The sequence below is a fragment of the Poeciliopsis prolifica genome, unplaced genomic scaffold (assembly GCF_027474105.1).
Source record: "Poeciliopsis prolifica strain line A6 unplaced genomic scaffold, Auburn_PproV2 SCAFFOLD023, whole genome shotgun sequence".
Classification (NCBI taxonomy): Eukaryota; Metazoa; Chordata; class Actinopteri; order Cyprinodontiformes; family Poeciliidae; genus Poeciliopsis; species Poeciliopsis prolifica.
The window spans coordinates 4383131-4402253 of NW_026562398.1; the positions used below are offsets into that span (position 1 = coordinate 4383131).

A 19123-nucleotide genomic window follows, 5' to 3' on the forward strand; every position below is an offset into this window, starting at 1 on the left:
GAATACTCTTAAGTTAGTGATGTGGTTATTGTGCTATGCCAACCTTACTGTAAATTCCCATCTATATTACTGAATTTTGTTTGCAATATAATCTTTTTTTCTCAGATATGATATGAACATCTGAAGAGAGTTGTGCTTGTGAATCACAACCAGGTATAAAGTTTAGCTAAAGGAAGAAACAAGAGTGAGAGGGGCAATAGTATTAAGGACAGGTCAATGAACTGTCACAGGACTAACAACGCACATTTACTGTTAAGTAAGGACAGTTTGGAGACAAAATTAACCAAACAATCATGATCTTGGCCTGACGGAGGAAGCTGGAGTACCCAGAGAGAACCCAGTCATGAACATGCAGAATCCATTCGTACAGACTCCAGCCAACTGCATCCCTCCTACGGCTCAAAACATGTTAATGGTTTTTCACTCAAACCAGTTTATTTTTTTTTCAATACCTTCAGGATCTTTTACAAAATTAAAGTCTTACTTGCGCAGCTCTTCAAAGACATTCTTTGCCATCAGGAAGTCAGGACAGTCAAAACCTAAGAGAAAATTATAGGATTTATTCAGAGATTTAAGAGTTTTTAAATGTGAACAGTCTTAATCTTGATCAGGTCAGGAACAACCTGACCTGAACTTTTTGCCTAATCCCTTTCCATTTTGATGTTCACCAACTTAAGCATGCATACTCTACTTTTTTACTCGAATTCTAAATGGCAACATGTTCTATTGTGGGTATCAGATTATTGTTTGTAAATAACTAAAAAAAAATCATTTCCCTTCATGTCATGAATTACGTCTTGTTGACTCAGAAATCCAAACAAAGTAGCTTGAAGTTTGTGGTTGAAAGCTGACAAAATGAAATTTCCTTATTCCGCTTGTTTTTTGGCCACTTTCTCATTGGTCAGTTGATGTTTTGAACATTTTTAGCTCAGCCCAGTTTCTTGGGAGTCCAAGCTGGGCGCCCCCCTCCTCTGCTTCCCTCACCGCTGTGTGCAGACAGCCGGAGCTGGAGGCTCGGGTTTATCTGGGAGCAAAGAGAAAGCCATTCAGGAGCTGCACGCCGTCAGGTGAAGGAAGGCTCCGCCGCTGGGGGGAAGGAGAAGAGTTTGGAGGATTTGACCTCTTTTCCATTAAACTCTGGCTTGTGAGGACGAGCGCGGACGATGACGGCGTTCTCAGCTCTTTGGATGCTCTTCCTGTGCCAGCTGCTGTCGTCCTCCTTCGCCCAGGTAAGGCTCGTCAAGCAGCTGCTGCACACACCTGCTCCGTATCTTAGCGTTCCTTATGTTGTGAGGATGATTACTCAAAGGCCTTATGTTTACATTTCTGCTTTCTTGTAACGATTATGTGTTTACCTGCACTTTCTGCATTCAAGTAAATTCAAATTCAGGAAAGTCTCAATGAAAGTACGGAGTTGCTATTCAGTTCGGTGTTCTGTGTATGAGCACTTTGCAGTTTGAAACCATGTACCTGTGCATTCAATGAGTAAATATGAACTGGTTGCTCAGTAGCTGCTGCAGTTGGAGGTAAATGTTTCCCCTGAACCTGTGGAATGTGCAGACTGGAGATCAGAGCACACAATGCAGGCTCTGTTCATTCAGCAGCTCAGTTCTGCAAAGTCTTCAAAGAGGTCCATTAGTTCAATAGTCTGAGCAAAAGAAACATAAAAACATTACATTTACTGTGTACCTTGTATTTAATTTGTATTTTTTTGTATTCTTTTGCGTATGCTTACTGTGTGCCACTTTTTTGCCTGTGAGCTGCTGGTAACTTTAATTTCCTGAGTGAATCTTCCCAATGCATCAATAAAGTACAAGTCTAAGTCTAAGTCTGATATTTTAATGTAAAATACTATTAACACAGGAGGTCTAAAGCATGACCTATTTGTATTCTTTGAATCATTTTCTCTTTGTTTTGTTGCTTTGTATTGGGATTCATTTGATTCTATATTCCTGGATTTGAATCAAACCTGTCTTGTTGAGAGCTTTGAAACGATAACATTTGCCTATCATATCTAGACTTTATTTTATTTTTTGTGGTTCAAACTTCCAGCTTTATTGTATTTTATCTTGCAGAGGGTTGGCCCCAGAGGAACCCCAGGGCCTCAAGGACCACCAGGACAACCAGGAAGGGATGGCACTGATGTGAGTTGGCCAGATACTAGTTTGTGCTCTTGGAGTTTGTCTGGAGCCTGGACTGTAAACCAGTACTGATCAGAGTAACCGGCTCTCATTTAATTCTCATTAAACTATTGGAAACACAGGAACAAACTTCTGCGTCAGAAAGACTCTGCAGTTCTTACATTATTTGTGATTCAGTGGCACAAGCGAAGGTATATTTGCTGTTCTCTCTCTGCCTCAAACTGGCTAACCACTCTCACACTTGTAATTTTTTTTAAATAAACCTCAATGACCAATGTTTAGTTGTTTATTTTGTATGTTGCATAATTTTAGATTCCAGTTGCTTTTCTTTATTTTACTTGTGCATAAATGGAGTAAAATGTCTACAAACTGAAACATTTCATCAGTCTGACTCCTCCCACTACTCCGCCTGTGTTTATTAAACAATTACCTGTTGGATTTAGGTAGGCAGGGCTTAAAGGTGTGACTCAAAAGTCTGGGTTTATTATTCTTGCTTAAGAACTGTGAACCTTGGTTAAATAATGTCATTTTATTGCATAATGTTAGTGAAATACACTAAAATACTCATCCTTGATCTATGTTATTCCTTGTATTTATATGTGATTTTGCTTCCATTGTGTTTTCGACTATGAATATTCAGTTCTGTTTAACACAGAAGAATCGTTTGCTTTTTAAATGCCACCGATACCATTTCAATCCCGTTTTAGCTCTGAATATTTTTGCGTCTCCAGTAAACTTTGGGCACACAGAGGACCCATTCATACATTCCCCAGCCCTGTGAGAGCATCTAGGGTTTCAGCTCGCACCTCCTCCCTGTACCGTCTTCAAACCGCTCTAAGGGTCTGAACATGTGACCACTCCGCATCGCTTCTGCTTGGAGCCGTTTGTTCTCCGCTGGTAGAGAAGTTAAACACAAACAGTGCAGCAGTTGATGCTCCTAGCTCGGGCTATGGATGGTTAAGACGCAGCCAAACGCTGGAAAGCTGCACACCTGGGAGGAAGTTATTTATTTAACACTGAAAACGCTGTTAAAGAAATCTCACTTACCTTTTTTTTCTGGTTGTCAGGGGAAACCAGGACCTCCTGGGTTGCCAGGAAAAGCTGTAAGTAATCATTACGACAAACTGGAAGGACACAAAAGGTTTCATTTAGAGATGGAATATTTTCATGTCTCTTTGCAATAAGTTAAAATCATTTTTCAAAACTATTTAAAGGCTGTTTCTTTTTTCAGATTTTCCTCAAATCTGAGCATTTTTACAGTTTGAATCCTATTAAAGGAGCCATGATGTAAACATGAAAAAAAGTTACTGATTTGAAGGGTGTGTAGAGATTCGTCTAAATACAAAGAAAAGTTGCCATTTCTCCAGGAGATCATATGAAGGAGGGCCAATAATATTATTTACTATTACAGGGAGTAGTAATAGTAAAGACTTTGCTGTGATTTATTGCGATAACAACAAACTCAAAGGTGAGGTGTCAAAAAACTACCTAATACATTTTGTTCAATTTATTAATCTCACTTTTCCACAACATTAAAAAAATCTGAAACCAATAATTATGATGTAGGTACGTGAGAATAATCCAAAGTACTATCAGTGAAGATATACACCATTTACCTGTCCTCCAAGCACCAGAGGCTTATTAAATAGGAAATAACATATGAACAATGAAGCTTGTGTAGAAACAAGAAACCCCACTTGGACATGAAATGGTGCATTTTTGATTAAAGCATCTTTGTTTTGTCATTGAGTGAAGTTACTGGAGGCGAAGGACCAGCTTGAAACAGTACCTGAGTTGCAACACTTAAAAATATTATTAGACAAGTAGAAGTTAAAAGTACAGTGTAGTACAACTACTCTGACAAACTGATAGCATTTGTAAAACTCTAAAAAACTGACTGAAAAAATAAAAATCTCCACCACAGATGGTCAAAGCATTTGCAAATATCATCCATTGTCTAAATCTGCTTGTTGTTGAAGGTCACAAGCTGCTGGTTTGTCAGGTTCAAGTTATTGTCAATAGGACAGGCGGGTCCAACCTGGACAGGTCAAAGTTCATTGCAGGGCAGAAGATGCAAACTCCATGCAGAAAGACCAAAAACCTTCCTGCTGCAGGGCAAGAGTGCCGAGTCATCGCAATCCATCAATAACATATATGAAAATATGACTGGATGCAACAGCTGCCAGCTGCTTAATGATGTACTCAAGTTGCCTCTCTAATAGAGATACTTTTAATTATTGTGTTAAATACTTCAAAATATGATGAATTTTATCTCCATATTGTTCATCTCTAAATTATTCCTATGTTGCGGCAGTAAACTAAAACAAAGTGACAAAAAGCACTTTTTTTAAAAGTTCTGAGGATAATTCAGCTGCACACAAAAACACTTTTTTTCTACACAATCTGCACATTAATCTGCCTGGAAAAGACTTAATTAAATTGCTCTTGGATCGTTTGCAGGGCCCAAAAGGGAAAGAAGGCATTCCAGGAGGACCAGGAAAACCAGGTCTGCCAGGACTTCCAGGAATTGATGTAAGGGTCCAAAATCCTCTGGTCTTACAGAAATATCAACCTTGGAGGCTGTTGAAGTTATGTAAAAAGAGGAACAAGTAATGATGCTGCTATTCATCTCTAGGGCTTGACCGGTCCAGATGGTCCTGCTGGCAGAGACGGACCCCCAGGGGAAACAGTGAGTGCATCTTCTGAACCTCTCGCATGTTTTAGGATGTTGGTTTCCTGCGTCAACCAGCTGAAGTCAGCAACCATCAAGATCCATCAGGATCCTGCAGGTTGTTCTGGTTCTGTTAAACCCAGAGGCTTTAACAGGCACGAGGTCTCTGCTCTCTGTCACCATAAATTTGTCTAATTGGCTCAACTTCTTAGTTAGGAATATTTTTAATGAGGGATCAGGATGAGGTTAAATGTTCTGCTTCTCCCTAATCCAGCCTGGAATCTGACCCAGTTCTCGCAAAAAAAAAAAAGGAAAAAAAAGTAGAAGAACTACTTTTCTAAAGGAAACAACCCATAAACTCTGAATGGCCATTAAGACAACATCCTGTAATTTAACAAGACTTGTAGTTTTCACAATTCATCAGATTTATGAAATATCAGAGAATCAGTGATTACTGCTCCCTCCCAGCTAATTAGCAGACGTAATGAGGAAGCCAGCTTTAACTCACGCCGCTAATTACACAGATAACCACACTGTGATGGCTGGCTCCGAGTGATTAAGGGTAACGCAAAGTTTAGATGCAACACAGATTTATGAGAACTAGATACAAAATAAATATTGGTGAACATTTGTTTTAAGTTTTCATCCATCAGTGAAGAACAGAAAGGCCTTCAAAATATGGCAAGTTATTGGAAATTAAGCGAGGTAATATGTTAATCTAATGATGCAGCTTTTACATTTCTACACCTAATTGTAGAGAAAATATTCAAATCAACAGCAGTGTGATGAGCAGCTGCTCCAGCAAGGGATGAGTTCATTTGACTATTTCTACTTTCAAGCAGAATCCCCCTTGTTTTTAACACTCTACAATGACAATCATAGTTTTTGTAAACCTTTTCATACATGTAAGTTGGCAGTGTAGACCTACAGCTAACAAGCTTGTATTTCAATAATTCCATCATTTTTCACCTAAAATTATTATTTTGTGACAACACTTATGTAGTCTGTGTACATTAGGTAAAGTGCTGTGAAAAAATATTTTCCTCCTTACATATTGTTCTTCTGTCTTTTTTTTTTTTTTTTTGGTCACACTGTAATATCTCAGATTATCAAGCACATGATATATGTGGTGAAAAAAAAAAGGATCTGGACCGACCTGGCCTGATGACAAAATGATTCCTTTCCCCTGGATTAAACTAAAAACTCTTTTAGTCACAGCTCAGTCTCACAAGCCACACAAAGTCAAAATTTTTGCCACCTAAACAGAAACAGACTGACACGAAGTAGGCCAGACATCTCAAAGAGCAAATGATCATGTCTCAATCTACACAAATTCAAGAGCAGATGGGAAACAAAGTCATTGACATGTTTGAGTCTGGAAAGGATTATAAAGTCATTTCTAAGGTTTTATGTTTTAAAGTGAACCACTATGAGAACCATTATCCAAAATGGAGAACAATGGGACAGATGTGACACGTCCTCGGAGTGAGCGACCAAAAGAGAGCTTCAACAGCTCATCCAGGGAGTCATACAAACCCCAGATCGACTTCTAAAGCACCGTGAGCCTCATTTGCTTCAGTTAAAGTCAATGTTCATAATTCAACTATTAGAAAACAAAGCATTTCAGAAAAAGAACATCCGACCTACAGTTGTAGCGCGTTGGATTGCTTTGCAGCTTCAGGATCTGGAGGACATTGAGGTCTGCTTCCTATCAGACATCAGGACACCCTGCAGGGGAAAATCCAGCCATCAGTTTGTGACCTTAAGTTCAAATTCTCTCAGATTATTCAGCACGACAGTTTCCCAGATCACACCAGTATGTCTACTGCCGACTGGCTAAAAATGCATCATGTATTTAGAGGATGTCTTGTCTTGAAGGAAAAAAACATCCAAAAATCAACATTGAAATATATACACACACAAAAAAATAGGAAATTCACTGATAAAAACCCTAAAATCCATTGGAGGAACATAAAAAAAAAAAAAACAAGCGCAAATCCTAATATGAACATTGGTTGTTTTTTTTTTTTGGAACTGAAAAAAATTGACTCAACCAAACGTAACTGGATTCAGGTCCAACAGCCTCCTGAAAGGCTTCATTCCTTTAGTTATCAGTGTCATGCAGAAAATCACTAACAATTTTAGATTTTAAGAACAATGAGAAAAAAATACTACATTTTTACTCAGAATATTTGACAGATTAGCTGCACCATACCATTCACTGCTTCATATGAGCACTAACGCTGCTAATTTTTGCAGTTTTTACTGTAAGTCTTTACTGTAAACCATCTAGTGTGAAATACAATCAGTGATTTTTCTCTTGTTGACTGCAGGGTGAAGCTGGACCTCCGGGGCCACCTGGACCTCCTGTAAGCAATCACACACACTTTACACCTACAGCAGATGTTTCTCTTTGAGTAATCCTGCATGAAGCTGCTGCAGGGAAACACTGGATATGTTCATGCTGTGAAAATCATCTCTAAACACACCACCAGATGAAGAGGACACATGATGCTGTTTTCCCTTCAGTATCTGAAGCTGACATCCAATTTATAAACAAAAAACCCCACTGAAATTCAAAACACTTTAGCTGCAGGGTAAAAACCGTATAACGGATGTTGTTTTTGTCAGTAAAATACCGGCTCTTGGTGAGACTTATTTTGTCTTCTTGTGTCTTCCGTAGGGCAGGGGGAGACCAGGAGCCCCAGTGAGTGAACATTTCCTTTCATACTATTTCATTCCGTTTTCTGATTGCACCCTGGGAGCTTGTGTTTGTTGCTCTCTGACGCCTTCAACACAAACACTTTTGTCTGTAGGGATTACCTGGGACCAACGGGTTGCCGGGCGGAGCCGGACCCCAGGGAGCAGCAGTGAGTCCGTCTCATACATATAGTTATACGTATAGTTAAGGATATTTCAGAAGGTCATAATTAAGCTTCATTCTCTGTGGAAGGATTTCTATTAAACAAGAGGCTATTTTCAGTGTAAAGGTGAAGGAAAGTGATCATTACAGCGCTTTACAAATGTATAAATCTGACCTTTTCACATTGTCAATACCTTATAATTCAGTTTTATCTAGTAGACCAACAGAAATTAATGCACAAATGTGAAAGGAATGGAAGAGGGTAAATTGCTTACAGTTTGTTTTGTAAATAGAAATCTGAGGTGTGATATGCATGTATATTCAACCCCTGATGCCTCTAAGCAGGAATCAGATAACAGAGTCCACATCTCTATAAAGACATCTGTTCTGCAAAAGTCTTAAAGGTTTGTTAGGGAACATCAGTCAATAGTCAGCTTCATCAAGGCAAAGAAGCACATCAAGTTGTGGAGAAGTTTAAAACAGGGTTGGGTCATCCCAAGCTTCAAACATATCAATGTTCTTAAAAATCAAACTATGGCACAACGACAAGCCAACTAAAACATGTCTGTCCACCTAAGCTGATAGCAAGAGCCAGAAGAGCATCATTGTGTTTTTGTGTTTATGATGTAAAGCAGTTTGAAATGCCCTGCTGCTGAAATGCGCTATACAAATAAAATTTGATTTGATTTGATTTGGATCAACCCAAATTCTAATTTCGGTGCATCATTAAAAATTGGTTGTAGGATTACCTCCAAGAAGGAGAGTGATCCTGAATATTCATCTGCAGCTGCAATGGAGTGGTTTGAATACTTTTGCAAGGCTCTGTAAATCGGCTTTACTGTGTCAAACTACTGAACGTTACTGTGAGATTTATTATAGAGGTGGACCTTAAGCTTTTCACCAAAGTGAGATTAAATCAGATTGAATGGAAGATAAAGAGTCAGGACTTCTATGTTTTAATCAGAGCTGCTGAAAACGTGCTTTTATAATCTGTTAGGGTCCAGAGGGTCTTCCAGGACTTCCAGGACCTCCTGGCCCTGATGGACCCCCAGTAAGTGCAGTTATTATCATATTATATCTGCTGCTGCTTCCAGCTGGTGGCTAAATGGAAACCGAACAATACAGTGATGCAGGAAATGAAATAGATGTGATCTGTGCATGTTTTTCCTCCATCAGGGGCTTCCTGGCTCTCTTCAAGATCTTAACGGTGACCTTCTGGTAAGATGTCTGCACTGCACACCGCAAATTCTGTAATCTGAATATGTGTTTTTCAAACTGAGAATGCATCATGTCTCTGTCGTCTTCAGTGTCCTGCTATCTGTCCTCCTGGTCCCCCAGGCCCACCCGGGATGCCAGGATTTAAGGTAAAGGGTTCATTTAATCATTCTTTTCAAATAGACAATAAAAAGAAAAAACAGGAACAAGACAAATAGTAATGCCAATAGACATGCAATTTGACTTTTTTTTTCAAAAAGGAGCAGGGAGAAGATGAAAGATGCTATTATTTTCTGCCCCTCTCATTCATAAACATACTACACCAGCGAAACCTTTAAAGTATTTCTACATTAAACCTCACATTCCCATCATTGACTGTACAATTAATGCACATTATTAACATCAATAACAGCAATTTTGACCTTTGAGATGCCCATCCTATACAACATATGCTCCAATCAGTTCATTTTTGCAGTTTTCTAAGTTGGTTTATATTTGTATTTTTATGTTTGAGCCCATAATTTAGTCCATTCCATAGAGTTACTTCACATACTGATGTACGAAAGCTCTTGTTGAACATTTTAAGACTTCCATTTGTGTTTCTACTGCTTCTAAAAGCAGCCAAGATGCTTGAAAACAACCTACCAAGACAGTTTGGTGTCTGGAAAATGACTCATTTCAAAAATAGCCGAATGTAACGTCATAAATCAGCAGATACTCACCTAGCCTGAAGCCAATGTGAAGCCCAGTACATTACCTAGCAACCCAAGCAGAACTTCAAAATGTTTGGTCAGCTGGTTTCACTGCTGTATAATGGCTACTGGAAAAGCAAGTGTTTTGTTGTTGACTTAGCATTCAGAAACCACTTGCTGCTTTCTTGTTTTTTGTGGAGGAGGCTCCGCTTCTGCTTTTCAAAGACGCACAGTTGTATATTTGCACATCTGTTTGCAGCCATGTGCCAGTGTAAATGCTGATTTGGGGGGCGTGGTCAGCTGCAGATTCTTTGGATTTAAAGTGACAAGAGGCCCTAAAACAGCTCATTCTGAAAGGAGCTACAAATAGGCAGATCTAAGCAAAATAGAATGTTATTGTCCAAGAATAATTTTGCGCAAAAAAGTAGAAAGAACATTCTTTGTTTCGATCCACCCAACCTGTACAAGGAAGCATAATAAGGACCTTTAAATTATAACTGCTCTCTTTGTGTCAGCACATTTTTTTTTTATATTGTGTGGAAGTCGATGGTTTCTTTTTTTGAACATAAATTGTACAGTTTTGAATTGTACAAGGTCGTATAATTTCAGTATATTTAAAAAATAATGAAATTATTAATCTCCCACTTTATGTAGGACTCTGATTGCTTTTGTTTTGTATTGTGTACAGCAGCTGTAAGTTTGCTTTGTATGAATTGCTCCAACAATTTATTTCTAGCTGTTTGCATTTAAACACAGGGACACACTGGACACAAAGGAGACAAAGGAGAGCCCGGAAAAAATGGAGAGAAGGTGAACTGAACATGTGAGACAAGTAAATCAGCTGTTATTTATGAGACTTACCCGATGGTGGTTTTAAGTGTTCGCTGTCGTCTCCAGGGGGATTCTGGTCCACCGGGACAGTCAGGTGTTCCAGGAACTGTTGGTCTGCAGGTGAGAATCTGTCTCATTACTGAAAATTATACCAAATTCTATCAACTGTTTAAACCTCAATGCCTGTTTTCATGATTCATTCCTGGTGTGTTTCAGGGCCCTCGTGGTCTAAGGGGTCTGCCAGGCTCAATGGGATCTGCAGGGGACAGAGTAAGAATCTTTAAAGCAGGATCCCTCCTTCCTGCCTCATTTTCACTTTCAGCCCTTCTGCAAGAATCAGACAGGTCTGGAGGCTTTGTTTGACTTCAACTTCCTCTGTTTGTCTCCAGGGCTTCCCGGGTTTCAGAGGCAAACCTGGCATGGCTGGAATCATTGGAAAGACAGTGAGTCACTCCTAGTTTGTTTCTTTTCTTTTTTTAAAATCACAGTGACTGTGTTTGTTGGTAGTTCACAGTGAGATTGGATGGCTGGTCAAAGCATAGCTGGGTGTGTTTTATCTGATGTCTGCAGGGCGATGTTGGGGAAAAAGGACCGCAGGGGTTTAAGGGACCTAAAGGAGAGATTGTAAGTCAACATACAAGAACTTTTAATTTTTCATCTATATGACACACAGTCATTGTGTTGATGCTGTACAGCACTAAACTATTAGTTAGATCATGTTCTTTTTTGTCCTTAGAGTACTTCTGCAATCTTTCAACCATTCACATATGAAAACATTCAGCTCTTTTTTTTAACCATGTAATTTCTACCATAACAGTTTTTATTCCTAATATTAAATATTACAAAGTTTAAAACACTTTTAAACACATTTATTGAGCTTTAAACCTACAACATTTTATTAAAGCGCCATTTTAAAAGTAGAAATGTTCTAATAATACATCTGAATATGTACTGATCAGATTAGACTGTGTCATGTGCTATTATTCTTCAATGTATACATTCACTACTAATATATTTTTAATCATTTGCTCTCTTCAACCTTTTCTGCTTCCGCTCAGAAATGAGCAGATCAACATTTAAATAAGAGACATATTCCTTCTAGTTAATAATGTCCATGTTATGTATTATTTATCAGGGCAAAATTGGTCCCAAAGGAGCACTGGGTGGAGCAGGACCCAAAGGGGAGCCTGTAAGTTCACATTAGAAGAAATTGAATGTGTGATGCACATTTAGATATCTGAGGGTCATATCCAATGATTTCTACAGGGTATACCTGGACGAGATGGGAAAGATGGAACGCCGGGGTTGGATGGCGAGAAGGTGAGCCGGACCTCCTCAGCCGGGAATATTTTTCTGCATAAGCCAAGATCGAGAGATAAGAAGGTTTTTCTTTCTGCTCACAGGGTGATCCTGGACGCCATGGAGTAGTTGGAGAGAAAGGACCAAATGGACTTCCTGTAAGTACATAATCAATTCATTATTCTTTGATTTATCACTTCATTCTCCATGCAGCACCAGAGTTTGGAAATTATGTCGACTAAAATGTGCTGATATACAGCAGGACTCAATTTTTGGCTCACTTGAAATAATATTTTCTAAAAAAAACTATATATATACGTGTGTGTGTGTATATATATGTATATATACATATGAAACTAAATATAAATATTTACGAAAATGTGGCAAGGAGAAGTTGTAAGTTGCATTCAATGATGTCTTTAAGAATCCTTGTTAAATGCAACTTGTAACTTCTATTTTCTTCTTATTTCTGAGAACCAGAGTTCTTGACAGATTAGAAACTGCTGTAATTTTTAACATCCTCTCTTTTCTTTTCAAGGGTTTGCCTGGAAAGGCTGGAGCTAAGGGGTCAAAAGGACAAATCGTGAGTATTTTCACAAGAGAACTGTCAGAACCTCAAGTCCAGAAGTTTGAAGATGGGATGTTTATCCTCGCTTCTTTTCGTCCCAGGGTGATCCAGGGAAGAATGGGGAGCAAGGACCCTCTGGAGAGCCAGGTATTCCTGTATGTATCTGATGGGATTGTTTGGGAGGGTCATCAACCGCTCCACAGAGTCACATGACCTCTAGATGCGTACTGTCAGGGATCTTCTAAATTGTCCACAACCTGCTCTCTGCAGGGTGAAATTGGCATTCCAGGAATCAGAGGGATACCAGGTCCCAGAGGAGTGGCTGTAAGTTAAATAGACTCACTATAAACTGCTGACCAGTCATATAGTAGCATGATAAATTAAGACAACAAGACAACCATGAGACTAAACTGTTAAATATTGTCCAACATGCTTTACTCCAGTTTGCATGTCTGAGTGCTGGATAAGTGCAGATAATGGAAATAATATGAAGCACCAGTGTTCAAATATCACATTAACAATAAACAGTTGGCTTCTGCAGGTACTCACATGCTGCAAAAGCAATTTTAAAAAATTACAAATGTACCCAAGTACATTTGTAGAGTTAATTAGAAATGGAGGAATACATGCAAGGACCAGAAAAGAAAATCACAACTTCGTAAGACTTACACAGAAAAGCTTTAGTCTCAAGTTAGTCTCAAGTTAGTCTTCAAGAAACGACAAAAAAAAAAAAAAAAAAAAAAAAAACATATAACACGCTGTGCTGCATAACAAATATTTCACAGCGACTGCATCTGTTTGCTTAATTCCTGTTCTCTGAATTGAAATAGCCTCATAAATAGTCTAGAAGATTCACATGATTATGTCTCTTCCTAACAGGGAGGTATTGGACCAGTAGGCAATTCTGGGCCTCTGGGAGTGAAAGGCTTTCAGGTCAGCAACATAAAATCACGAATTATCAATTTTATTTAAAGTTACTAATATGTTGTGGTGAAGTTACTGGTTCTGTGTGTGTGTGTGTGTGTGTGTGTGTGTGTGTGTGTGTGTGTGTGTGTGTGTGTGTGTGTGTGTGTGTGTGTGTGTGTGTGTGTGTGTGTGTGTGTGTGTGTGTGTGTGTGTGTGTGTGAAATTTGCTGCAGGGAGTCAAAGGAGCCTTGGGCGACCCAGGCCTTCCAGGGCCAACAGGACTCCGTGGGGACTTTGGTGACAGAGTGAGTTCCTGCAGTAAAATGGGTCCAACTAAGTCTTGAATATGCATAGTTTTCTTATAACAAATGACATTATTTAAATGAAAATAAGTTAAACAAGCCTTACATGATATTTCTAGTGGTTCTGTTTGGTTGTAGTTAACAATCAAAATGTTTGAAGACATTTGAAAGTTTGGAAACAAGGCCCCAAACAAACACTACATGTGATCATTTGAGGTAGTAACCAGGTCGTTCATCCTGATCAGTTAAAAGTCAGGCTGCAGCCAGGAGAACGTAGAGACACAGGAGGCCTCCTGTTCAGAACCTGAAGACAGAACAAAGACGCCCTTTATGTCCGTCCAGGTTTCCCTCAACCAGCCCACCTTGCTCCCCTCCTGCTCTCACAGCAACAAATTCTCTGCATGTCTCTTATATATTGACTCCGTTTCTGTTTCCCACCTCTTTAGGGTCCAGTTGGAGCTTCTGGAGCAAAGGGAGACATAGTAGGTCACCCAAAACCTTCTGTGATAGTCATGTTACAATGTTTCTCTTCAGTGTTTTCTCTCCAGCTCTCAACAAACAACAGAACATGTTACTGTTCTTCCATGTTAATGAACATATGATGCTTTAAACATAATTTAACCAGCCAATTCTCCTTCTTTAGGGTGTGGCTGGAAGTGATGGTTTACCAGGAGAGAATGGAGAACCTGTGAGTAGTTTGTCCTAATCTAAGTAGTGAAATTAACTATTTTTTTTTACTATCAATCAGCTGCATGTTACAGCAAAACTCTGCTAAAACTAAAATAAAACTCTTATCAATACATTTTTATCTGATGCATAAATCATAGCTTTCCATTGAACTTTGAGCATTTACACAATTAAAGATTACAATGAAATACATTATTTTTCAAGTTTTTACATTTACTTTTTAGAAAAATAAATATTAAATAAAATTTAAAAGCTAATGAAAAACTGCACACTATTCAATCAAACTTAGACAAATATGGGAGGCATTTTTCTACAGGATTTAAACTGATTAAAACCTTGAAGCTTCTCTAGTATCCGTTTGATTTTCAAATACTGGAGAATAAAAAAAAAAAATTCTAATTTTATGACCTTGCAGTAATATTGAAGGAAAAAAAGAAGTGTGGGAGAAGAAGCTAATAGGTGAAATCACAGGCTTCCAGTGAGGTATTCTGCATTCACTTCAGCCTCAGGACAGAGGAGAGTTAGTTGGTTTCCACTTCTGTGCATCAGCATTAGTTACTTTCAGGATAAACTGAACCTGGATTGATGTGTGACTCTCTCCTTGACCGTCCTCTGGTTGGCCCACGATTATCACTTTCAAAAAGACAAAAACACTGATGTTCAATGGGGCAAAGTCCTCTCTGCATGTCATTTAGAAATCAACATCACAGCCTGAGGAAAGAGCAGAGAGGAAAATGATTCAAGTCCAGTTGTGTCAAGTCCAGTATGAAGCTTTCCCATTCAGTGACGATTTGGGGAACCATGTCTTCTGCTGGTGTTGGTCCATTCTGTTTAATCACGTGCAAGGTCAGCAGTCTGCTTGGACATTTCAGAGCACTTACTGCTACTGACAAGATTTATGGAGATGCTGATTTCATTTTCCAGCAGGCTGAGAACCAGCCCACACTGCCAAATGTACCAATGGTCATGGTACTTTTAGTGAGTGCTTTGGAGTATTGTCAACCTGGACTTCCTTAAATCGTCTGCAGTGAAACAGGCTGATCACATTCTCAATGCAGGAATTCAAGCAAAAGGAGCCGCAATCAATTATTTTGTCTGGAAAAGCCTTTCAGTTGGATGGCATTTCTGAATTTAAATCCTTATTTTAATTTTCCTTTTATGTAATATTTTAGATATCTGAGAAACTGAATCCTAGGTTTTCATCACCTGTAACGCAATGATCACCAAAACCCAAAACTGACTGAAATCTCTGAAAAGATATAAATAAATAAGTGAAATAAATTAACCTTTTGGTAATATACTGAAATGCATCTGCCTTGTTCGTGTGACTCTGATCTGAAACTAAATGCTTGGACAACTAAGGTGTTTATCTATTTTCAGGGTCCGTTTGGGCCAGTTGGACAGAAAGGAGAGGTAAGATAATTGATCAGTTTCCCCTGTCCTACATTTACAGAATCTCACCCTTCAAAGCGTCTCTCCAAATACAGTTTGTGTCTGCCAAACATACATCAGATGCTGTGTGGGTGTAATTAGCAGTGCAAGTTTGCTCCAAACTCCCTCTGCGTTTGTTTCTTCTCCAAACATTAAAAATGGCGCCTCACTCTGAGCAGTTTTTGCTCGCTTGTCAAAGTCACGGCACATGACGGCACGCTCCCGGTTTAATGGGATTATTTTGATATAGGCACTGCAGCTTTAGCTTTATTGGCCTGTTTGCTGCTATCGCCAAGAGGGAAAGACAAGTCACACTAAGCTGCAGCACAATTTGTGTAATTAGCGACACAGCGCTGATGAGCTTCACTCCCTTAGTCTCACTTACTGTTTGCTGTGCTCTTTGGAGTAATTATCAGGCAAGAAGAGTCCATATGAACCCACCCCCGCATTCTCTCAACAGGCCCAGTTTGTTTTCTTGGTGGTGTTTAGTCAGCGATTAAATCTCAGGGAGGTTTTTAGGAGTTTGGATAAAAGATTACTTGCTTCTGCAAAACATACTGAGCAATTAAACTGATAAATCCTGCTAACTGCAGTCAGGAAAGAGAGGTGAACTGGGGCCCAAAGGTGTGACAGGTCCACAAGGCGAGATCGGGGCCAGAGGGCCTCCAGGAAAACCAGGACTGATGGGCTTCCAAGGGGAACAGGGTGTGCCAGGAATCGCAGGAAAGACCGGTGTACCTGTGAGTAGGATTGTTTCAACAAACGGCTCTAATTTTATCGTCTGACTTTAGGTTGTTTCATAAATGGCTTCTTGTGTTTCAGGGTAAACTAGCAAGTGAGCAGCACATCAGAGAGCTGTGTGGTTCCATGATCGATGGTGAGAAATCTTAAAACTGTTCTCCTATCATGATCCACACATTTACCAGAACTTACCTTATGGTGTCCTCGGTCATCCAGACCAGATTGCACAGCTGGCGGCCAACCTGCGGAGGCCCCTTGCCCCAGGAACAGTGGGCCGACCCGGCCCCGCGGGTCCTCCAGGAAAGCAAGGGGTTGCTGGTTCGGTCGGGCATCCAGGGACCCGTGGACCGCCAGGATACAGAGGCCTGCCAGGAGAACTTGGAGATCCAGGACCCAGAGGTATGAGACATTATACAGTTTCTAACAAAGTGCACAAAACGAATCCTCACCTGGACTCCTCTAAACATGCCTCATCAATGTCGCCAAATAAATCAATCATTGTCTTGTCTGAACGTATTTTTTTTCTCCAGAAGCATTTTGTGTCATCCATTATCGGCATCTAATAAAGTTAAACTGTCTTGACCGTTTATGATGGGCTTGAATGTTTACGATTCCTGGACTGTTATTGAACATAAAGTGACAGCATGTTGGCAGCATCATCCTGCAGATCGTTTTGCTGCCAGTGGCACTGCTACAGTGGACAAATTGAGTGAAAACTACCTCCAGATATTTCAATTTCCCTTGTAACTGTCCAGATGGAACATCATTATGCCTCAGAACTGCTTTGAAATGGATGAAACAGGATTTTATAAAGGCCCTGACATCAACACATTAAAAGCAATCATATTTTTTGGAAAATCAAAGTTGAAATTGTCTGTATCACTAATTCAAAAAGAACAGTTCAAAGGCTGTTTTTACTTAACCTGGTAAATATGTTTTCCTCCGTACGGAAGTTCTGGACTAAACAAATGTCACTTGTTACATGGACTCTGTTGATTCATAACGTTTGCCTGTGACTTGTATAATGTACGAGTTCGACGCTATGAAGCTTAGCAGAAAGTAGCTATCTTGTAAATAATCACCCTCAAGAGAGAAGTGCCGAGCCAAACAAGATGGCTGTTAATGTTTAGAAAGCGTGGTCAATGTGGACTGAACCTCTTCATTTACTTTCACTGTTGCCATTGCTAAAACTACAGGCAAACTACAATTCTAAAGCAGAGCAAAAACTCAACAGAATTGTTCACAATTTCTCTCTCTGTTTACTGGGTTAAAATCCAAATGAATGGGAGAAAGCCCATTGAAGAGAGATTAGAATTGAGAGGAATTACTTAGGAAGGCAATATACGTATAGGTACAAAACTGGAATTACATGCAGCATAAGTGAATACAATTTTCTTTTTCTTTAGAAGTCACAAAGCTGGAAATGTTTTGTTTTTATGAACAGGTGATGTTGGTGAGGCAGGTGATAAGGGACCTGTGGGCAAAACCATTGATGGGCCTCCTGGAGACCAAGGACACCAAGGTATAAGGCAGATATATTAAATCACCATATGGCTAACTGCCTCGAACACTTACCTGACCTCAGAAACCTTTTCTCGCCCTTATTAGGTCTTCCTGGAGTACGTGGGATTGTCAAAGATGGCCGTGATGGGTCTCCTGGAGATCCGGGTGAGCCTGGAGAGTCTGGCAGGGCAGGTAGGACTGGGCATCAGGGTCCCCCAGGGATCTGTGATACAACAGCCTGCCAGGGAACGTCACCAGCTGGGAAATCCTCAAACCCCAAAAACAATTAAACACGACTTCCTGCAGCCTGACCGCTCCGCTTTTAGGAGGGAAGGTTAACATGAGGAGGAGAGGAATGACAAGAGAACGTTCACAACAAGTCCACTTTATTTAAATACATGTATCACAAGGGAGGAATAACATCTACAAATGTGAATGGAGGAACATTCCAAGAGTGACAGGAACACCAAAGCAACTGAGAGACCCAAAAGATTACAGGTAATATCTTGAAATAAAGCAGATCAGGCAAGGAAAAGAAAACAAGAGAACAACTGTAGTGACTCAAAAGTGTCACATAACAACTGGCATAAGTTTGTAAATGTTTCGATGCTCCATTTGTTTTGATTATCAACGCGACAACTGTGACCGTCTCTGATGTGAACGCCCATTTGACACGGCTTATTGTGTGAATCACAGGTGTTACCTCAATATACAAACTGACAGTATAAAATGTGGACAAAGGTGCTGGACCTGTATATGTACTGTAAAAGTAATAAAATAACAATTACCCAGGTGCCCAGAAATTGTGTAGAATGCAAAAAAAAAAAAAAAAAACTTAACTGTTTTTGTTTTTTTGGGGGGGTTTACAGCTTGTTTTTTTACATAACTTGTAAAGTGAAGGTGATTCACTAAAGGTAAGAGAATAAAGAAGATCAAACTTGTGGATGCATAAGTCAGACCTGTATAATTCATAAAGAAATTTGAAAATGTTTATTTTTATTTTTTTGTTTTTCAATCAGCAAAGACATCCACTGTGTACCGCCGGTGCTGTAACTATTAAATATACATTACTTTAAATACTATTTATTATTGTGGGGACTGTTGTATGTACAGCTACAGCGACATGTTGTAAGAACAAATAAAGCCACTTTTCAGTAAAACAATACTCTTCTCTACATATCAAATGAGCCCAACACTTCATTATAACTCCATTAATTCACTATTGTCCCAAGGTTATATATAAAAATGCATAAATATGAATACAAAAGACAAT

The 19123-nt window shown here is 39.4% G+C and overlaps 1 protein-coding gene across 1 annotated transcript; it reads left to right on the top strand.

The window, feature by feature from the left end:
- Positions 1 to 986: 986 nt before the first annotated feature.
- On the top strand, positions 987 to 19013 carry col9a3 (collagen, type IX, alpha 3). The gene is made up of 32 exons (XM_055045973.1): positions 987 to 1229; positions 2076 to 2144; positions 3209 to 3244; positions 4602 to 4673; positions 4777 to 4830; positions 7146 to 7181; positions 7496 to 7519; positions 7629 to 7682; positions 8673 to 8726; positions 8852 to 8893; positions 8983 to 9039; positions 10339 to 10392; positions 10480 to 10533; positions 10630 to 10683; positions 10803 to 10856; positions 10984 to 11037; positions 11549 to 11602; positions 11680 to 11733; positions 11817 to 11870; positions 12251 to 12295; positions 12382 to 12435; positions 12551 to 12604; positions 13160 to 13213; positions 13420 to 13491; positions 13935 to 13970; positions 14132 to 14176; positions 15556 to 15588; positions 16200 to 16346; positions 16429 to 16483; positions 16564 to 16746; positions 17792 to 17869; positions 17956 to 19013. Exons 1-32 carry the CDS (start codon positions 1164 to 1166, stop codon positions 18138 to 18140), a joined length of 2037 nt encoding a protein of 678 aa, XP_054901948.1. The 5' UTR covers positions 987 to 1163; the 3' UTR covers positions 18141 to 19013.
- The last annotated feature ends 110 nt before the right edge of the window (positions 19014 to 19123 follow it).